This window comes from Rhincodon typus, chromosome 33 (assembly GCF_021869965.1).
Source record: "Rhincodon typus isolate 14 chromosome 33, sRhiTyp1.1, whole genome shotgun sequence".
Lineage (NCBI taxonomy): Eukaryota > Metazoa > Chordata > Chondrichthyes > Orectolobiformes > Rhincodontidae > Rhincodon > Rhincodon typus.
In genome coordinates this window covers 19,207,850-19,215,404 of record NC_063364.1, presented here as the reverse complement: position 1 = coordinate 19,215,404, position 7,555 = coordinate 19,207,850, and the positions used below count along the sequence as shown (strand labels likewise).

The window sequence follows — 7,555 nt, the reverse complement described above, 5'->3', positions numbered from 1 at the left end:
CAGATTCTCCAGCATCTGCAGTTCCTACTATCTCTGAAGCACTTATACAGGGCAGCTTTTATGATTCTATTTAGTCTGCAGATATCAGAAGATGTTCTGTTGTAGCCATCATTATTTGCCCATGTACTACACTTATTTCAGATTGTATCTGTGAGCCAGTATAGGGAGATAAGCCCTCAGCAACATTCACTTACACCGAAATGGCAACAGTAATATGTATAAAACCTATGCGACCCAGTGAACATCAAAATTCTAGCACCTTCCGCAACTGGTCATGGACTTTCGTATCTACTGCTTACTGTGGAACTCAGCTATAGGAAAGCAGGCAAGGACTGGTCACAAATTCCTACTAAGTTAATACGAACAGACTGTCAATAAGAGGCAGCAGAAATCAGTTCCAGCCTGTTCTCACATGTGGCCCTAAGGGATAAGAATGGTAGCAGACTGGCCCGAAACTAAGCCTTATCTGCATTTCTAAGGGAGCTATCGACACTTGGGAGTGTTCCCCCACCCCGTGAGAAATGAATGTTTGATCCCCAGGCTGTTTTAGGGGGAGTTCAGGGATGGGTGGCTGAGTGAAGCAACGGAGTAGGGGCTGATCCCCAGGAGATAGTGGCAGCTCCTTCTGGATCCAAAGGAAGGCACTTTTTTTTCCCCCCAAAATGAACAGGACTTCCATTGACGCTCATGGGGACTGTTGAAGAATCCAGAGCAGAACGAGCCCAATGCCTGCCTCCTTCATCAGTACCAAGTTTTGTGCAGGCTTCCCTTAAAACCCTATTAAAAATGGCTTCCAGGATGAAGTGTCCATTCTAAGACCGTAAAAAAATTAGCTTCCACAACTTTTTTTTTTCTTTATTCATTCACAGGACGTGGGCATCGCTGACCAGGCAGCATTTATTGCCCAGATTTTATAAACGTTGTTGAGCACTGCAGTTTAGGATATGCCCTGGGTCCAAACTGCGCAGTATTTTAACTTCCAAGTTCCCCAATTCATGGGAAGGACCCAGGGCATATTCTAAACTGCAGTGCTCGACAACTTTTATAAAATCTGAGAAACTTCCATAAAAACTAGTATTTCTGTGTTTTTATGCTTGGTAACACTGGCAGCTTGTCAGTCACACAAGCACTTAAATACCCAAATGCTTCGGAGCTAATGCATTACACAGTAAAATTCGCCACTCCACACTGCAACTAAAAACATCAGATCCTCCTGTTTGTAGAAGAAATAGTATTAGTTGAGCTGAAACAAGTTTGCAGTTGACTGTTTCTGACTTCATCCAGCTTTGCACGTTTTCAATGGAGAGCTGGAGAAACACAGAGCCCAGAAAGTAGTCTGAATGTTGAAGTTAAAAACAAAATCGTCCTCGATATTGGCTGCTCTGCTGCTGTAAGACCTGGACACTAAGTCAATTTGTTTCATTTGCGAATGGAGCTGGAAAGAACATGTACTGAATGTGTGCGGTTTTAATCCACGTGAGGTCAGAGAAGGGTGGTGAAGGGTGAGCTCCTAAACAGGAACAGGGAGAGACAGTTCAGCAGCACATTCCAGTTTGGTGCAGGCTGTGCTGATCTGATTCCACATTCGCCACCTTTATCCTGCATAATGTAGGCATTCAAACAAACTCCTTCCTGAGGGGTAAATCATTTATTTCAATTTCTATCAGCAACCACTTTCCAAACCCATAAGAGAGCAGCAGCTGCCTTCAACATATATCATAGAATCCCCACAGTGTGGAAGCAGGCCACTCAGCCCATCAAGTTCACACTGAACCTCCGTAGAGCATCCCACCCAGGCCCAGGCCCAGGCCCAGGCCCCTACCCTATTCCTGTGACGTTGCATTTCCCATGGCTAACCCAACTAGCCTGTACATCTGTGGACACTACAGACAATTTAGCATGGCCAATCCACCCTAACCTGCACATCTTTAGACTGCAGGAGGAAACCCACACAGACACCGGGAGAATGTCTGTGTGGAGTTTGCACAGTCACCCATGGGTAGAATCGAACCTGGGTCCCTGGCGCTGTGAGGCAGCAGTGCTAACCATTGAGCCACGGTGCTGCCATTTCTTTTGTTCAGTGAATCAAGCTTCCTTGGTTGTTGGGTTTCTTAGGGAATCTGCTCTAGATGTTTACAGTTCAAGCATCACAACGATAGAAATTCCACCCGAATTAAAGCACAAAACCGAGTTTTTCCGCTGACCATTGCGCTAACTGACCAACATCCAGCCCCACTGCCTTCCATAGAACCAAAGGACACTCTTAACAGATGGCCAATAAAACATCACTTGGTCAATATCAGTGTCCATGGGGAATAGCGAACCCCACAGCCAACAGCATAAAGATCAGCACAAATAAAAATATTAACACTAACCAAGAAACTAAGACAAAGTACTCACCATATTAAACTGCTGCTGTAATTTCTCATTGGCATAATTGATGCAGAATTGTTCAAAACTGTTTATCTCAAAAGTCTCAAACCTGTATAAATATTCAGAACATTAAATGCAGTAAGCAACTTAAACTCAATTCTGAAAATAAAATAAATCAGATTGATTTCAGAAAGCATTCCTTGGAGTATAGGAGTTGGGAAATCATGTTGAGGTTGTAAAGGACATTGGTGAGGCCTCTTCTGGAATAATGTGTCGGTTCTTGTCGCCCAGTTATAGGAGGGATGTTATTAAGCTAGAGAGGGCTCAGAAGAGATTTACCAGGAATGGAAGGTTTGAGTTGTAAAGAAAGTCTGGGTAGGCTGGGACTTTTTTCTACTGGAGCGTAGGAGTTTGAGAAGTGACCTGATAGAAGTTTATAAAATAATCAGAGGTATAGGTAGAGTTAATTGCAGTCGTCTTTTCCCTAGGATGGCAGATTTCAAGACTAGGGCGCACATTTTTTGAGGAGAAAAGAATAAAAAAAGACAAGATAGGCAAAGTTTTTACACAGAGTGTGGTTCACGTATGGAACAAACTTTCTGAGGAAGTACTGGATATGGGTACAATCACAACATTTAAAAGATATTTAGATACGCACATGAATAGGAAAAGTTTGGAAGGATATGGGCAGGAGCAGGCACGTGGGACTAGTTTAGTTTGGCATGGACTATTTGGACTGAAGGGTCTATTTCCATGCTGTATGACTCTATGAGCCTGGTCTGTTAGCTTTATCCCACTTGGTGTTAACGTCAGATTAATCAACTATTCTAGAAACCACCGTATTCAAACTGGCCAACGTAGTCTGCTGAAAATATTATGACAAAGTGAAGGGGGCCACGGCAATACAGCGTTAACTCAGAACTGTGAAGAGGGAGGAAGCTGATTCTATCTCCCATGATGCCTATACCCCTATCACTACCAGACTGCACAGGGAGGTGGCAAATGGACTTGGAGCTGTCAGACAGGAGCGTGTCAACAGAGTGATGGTCTCACCCTCCCAACGGCTGGCAAAAGGAAGCAATTACAGAAATTCAGGAGCAGGCTACCACACACACTCCCACCAACTGGTCACCAATTCTGTCAGATTGAGAAGGAAAACAGCAGCAATTCATGGTTGTAAGAAACAGATTCAAGAACATTCTGTCATGTACTGTAAGAAATGCTCAGATCCACAAAACATGTAAACTATGCAGAATTCAAAACAATTACCTTTAATGACGTTCTTTAGAACGTGCATATGAGAGAATGACTGTTTAAGATGTGACTATGAATCAGGATGCGTTCTTGGGACAATAGGCATCAAAGGGAGATGGGAGAAAATGGGAACAAGTACTGAATTGGATGATCTGCCGTCATCATATTCATGGTGGAGCAGAATAGAAGGGCTGAATGGCCTATTCCTACTCCTATGTTTGTGTTTCATAATAAAACACAAGAGTCTCTATGAAGCTTGATAAAGTTGCAATGCTCAAGTATGATGTAGCTTCAAGAATACACCATAGATTTATAGCACATCTGTTTTCCATTTCTTTTAGCTTTCAGCAGAAACAAATTGTGAACCTGCACAAACTTCACCCAATTCAGTCACATCTGAGAAACTTCAAACTATGGTACAAGATGTGGCAGGGCAAGTTAAGGGAGCCCATCAATTACAACACAGCTTGGATACAGTACCCAAGGGGGTGAGACAATGACAGACACTGTTTACAAGTGTAAAGTATCACACAAAAAGGAAAAATGGACATGCTAAATGAGTGGTGTCAGCTTGGGATGGTGGTAAAACCGATGCAGGAGTCTTAGAATAGCATGACAGTCAACATATGTGACCAATGCAGAGCAGCAAGGAGCCAATGGAATATGAAATTAAATAGCCAGAGCACAGAACATGTCTGAGGAAGTTTTTTTTTTAAATCATACAGGCCACAGTTCAATTATTACGTATGGCTGCTGAGCTTACAGTAAGACTGGAAAAAATTGAGCTTTCATGTCTAACGTCAGGCAACTAAGTGGTAACCATAACAGTACAATAACCATTCAATTTTAATTGATTCATCCTTATTTTCAAATTCCTCAGTCCCCCTCACCCTAACCTCTTCTAACACAACAATCTGAAATCACTGTGCTCCCCCAGTGTTGATAACTTGATCACTAAAGGCCATGCATCAGCTGCCAGGGCCCCTTCTTCATTACCTTCAAACCTATTGTTTGATCAACTTGTGATCGTACCATCTGTGGCTCAGCGTCAAATCAATAGTACATGATTCAAGATACTTAATAAGTTATGATTAAAGTGTTACATAAATGCAAGAAGCATTGCTGTATACATGATAGCTGACAATATAGAAACACAGTCTGTCAAACAACCTTCACCAAAATGGTCTTTTACTCTTCTACGCAATGATGGCATGACTGGCAAGGCCAGCATTCACTACCCATCTCAAATTGCCTCCAAACTGAATGTCATGCAACATCATTTCAGAGGGCAGTTAAGAGTCAACCACATGGGTGTACGTCTGGAGTCACACATAGGCCAGACCAGCTAAAAAGGACAGATTTCCTTCTACAAAATAGATGAATGAACCAGAGAGTTTTTAATGACGTGGTCACCATTATTGCGATCAGCTTATATTCCAGATTTATTCATCAAACTTCAAATTCAACAGCTGCTGTGTTGGGATTTGAACCCATGAATTCATCGGGACTTCTGGATTACTACACCAGTGAGATTACCACTACACTACCACCGCCCCTAAAGGGATTCCCAGAGTAAATTAATGACCTGTGGGTTTATGTTTGTAGAAATCAAAGTTGGTACCAAATGAAAACAGCAGAATGATCAAAAAAACATAGAATGGATTTCCAGACTTTGTACTGGAGGTCAAATATCCAAAAGTATTTGCTCAACAACAGAATGCTGTAAGGGAGAAACTAATAAGGATTTTTGAAACGGAAGAGTCAGAAAGCAACAGACATTGTGGTTGGGTGAACCAAGAAGGCGATGATCATAGTGAACTTCCTTCACCTTCTTCAAAAACTTTTCTTTCTTCTTTAAAATTTCACCTCACCTAACCAAGGCTTTGGATCTTTACCTGCTCTCACCTAAATGTGGCATCAACCTGCATTACTTTCCTTGACTTGCTTCATCCACATATCCTGGAAACACGCAGGATCAATTTTAAATGGAGATCCCCATGCACACCACCCAGAATCAAAATCTTATTTACAACTACATTACAGAACAGATTGTAAACTACTACCATGTGTGACCACTAAGTTGCCTTACTCTTGTCAGTAAGGGAATTCATTCTCTAGCAGGGAATTTCATGTGAATTGTAGAACATTGCAGTGGAATCAACCTGATGCTATGCTTCAAAATCAAGGTGTATATCTCCAGGAGAAAATTAAAGTAGACCAGTCTACTCACCCGTATATATCCAGCACTCCGATGAAGGAATGCTGTTTTACTGAAGCACGTAGAGCTTGGTTGACATGGAGTACAATCCAGTTGAAAAGGCTGGCATAGATATGTTTTGCCAGTGCATCTCTGGCATTGATAGCCTGAAATTTGGGCATGGGCTTGATATAGGTCTCTGAGCCAGTGACAATCTTTCTGTGACACAGCCAGTGAGACATCTGCTCATAGTCCACGCCCAGCAGATCACAGAAGATGATCAGGTGTTCAGTGTTTGGCTGCGGAATCAGAAAACCAAAATACCATCAACTTGTGCAATTTGGTCAGCTCACTTCTCTTTAACACCAGTCAGCTGAGACATAAAACAGCATTATTAAACCTGTATGTCATCAAACCCCTGCCAATCATATGAAAACAAAATAGCGCCATTGCTGGAAATCTGAAATAAAAACTGAAGGTTCTGGAAAAACTCTGCAGGTCTGGCAGCATCTGTGAGAGAGAAACAGTGTCTATGTTTCAAGTTTGATACAACTCCTCTACAGAACTGGCTTCGACTCGAAACGTTAACTCCATTTCTCCCTACTGATGCTGCCAGACCTCCTGAGTTTCTCTAGCAATTTCTGTTTTGGTTTCTCTCCAATCACATGGAAGGTATGGGTTTCAGCAAGGAGTACAAATGCACATGGTGCTTTATTCAGCTCCTGCACTGAACCAAATACAAAGAAAACAAGTTGCAATTAGGTAAAATAAAGAACTGTAAATGCTGCAGATCTGAAGCAAAAACAGAAATTTCTGGAGAAACTCTGGCAGCATCTTTGGGAAGGAAGCAGAGTTAATATTTCAAATCCAATGATTCTTCATCAGAACAGAGTCAAAATGTTAACTTTGCTTTCTTCCCTCAGGTTGTGCCATACCTGCTAAGTTTCTCCAGCAATTTCTGTTTTGGTTTCAAATTACGATGGGATACAGAATGGCATCAGAGATTGCTAAATTCATCTTCCATTTTTATCTTTTTCCTGTCCTATCCTTATTAACTCAGAACAATTACGCATAAATATTTTGTTTGTAGAATCCTGCGGCATTTCCTCTACATGACTAAAATGGATCTAAAGACCAACAGCAGCGCTGAACACGGTCACCAGCAGGTAAATTGTTTTTTTTCCCTTTAAAAATAATTGAAGTATTCCATCAGACAGTGGCCAAGTTCAGAAGCAACAAACAACTTAGTGTCAAGTAGCATTGATACCTATGGAATTATAAGTCAATCATCTATTTGCCTAACCTGTGGACAATTTGTTTAGAATTAATGCGCAGTTAGGGGAATAACAGGATCCTTTTTTTCAGGTGTTCAGACTAGTCACAATGCCTTTCCTAAATCAACCAACAGAGGGCACTTTTAACTTGTTGGTCTCAGAGAGACTGTTGTGTACAGAATTCAGACATCATCATTAAAATCACCAATGGGGCTGCTGACAGGTCAAATGACTAAAATCTCTAGTTGAAGTTTTATTTCTGGGAGGATTACAGTCCAAGATATTTTTGGAAGGGGATAATCTTAATATTGAGATTAAAGGCGAAATTGTTTATGAATGCCATGAACTAAGCCAAATAAACTTAAAGCCTACCAAGGCTTTAGTTGAAGTTTGGCATATAAATTGGAAATTATATCTTTTGTATTCTGTGTCAGTTGACATCTGTTTGCATTCCTGA

The 7,555-nt window shown here is 41.4% G+C and overlaps 1 protein-coding gene across 1 annotated transcript in view; it reads right to left on the bottom strand.

Moving 5' to 3' along the window:
- myo5aa (myosin VAa) overlaps positions 1 to 7,555 on the bottom strand; it is a 184,796-nt gene that overhangs the window by 73,961 nt on the left and 103,280 nt on the right. The window contains exons 11-12 of the mRNA XM_048615733.1: positions 5,858 to 6,123; positions 2,401 to 2,482 (exon numbers count right to left, since the gene is read on the bottom strand). Coding sequence (XP_048471690.1) covers positions 2,401 to 2,482; positions 5,858 to 6,123 — 348 coding nt within the window. The remainder of the gene's footprint in view (positions 1 to 2,400; positions 2,483 to 5,857; positions 6,124 to 7,555) is intronic.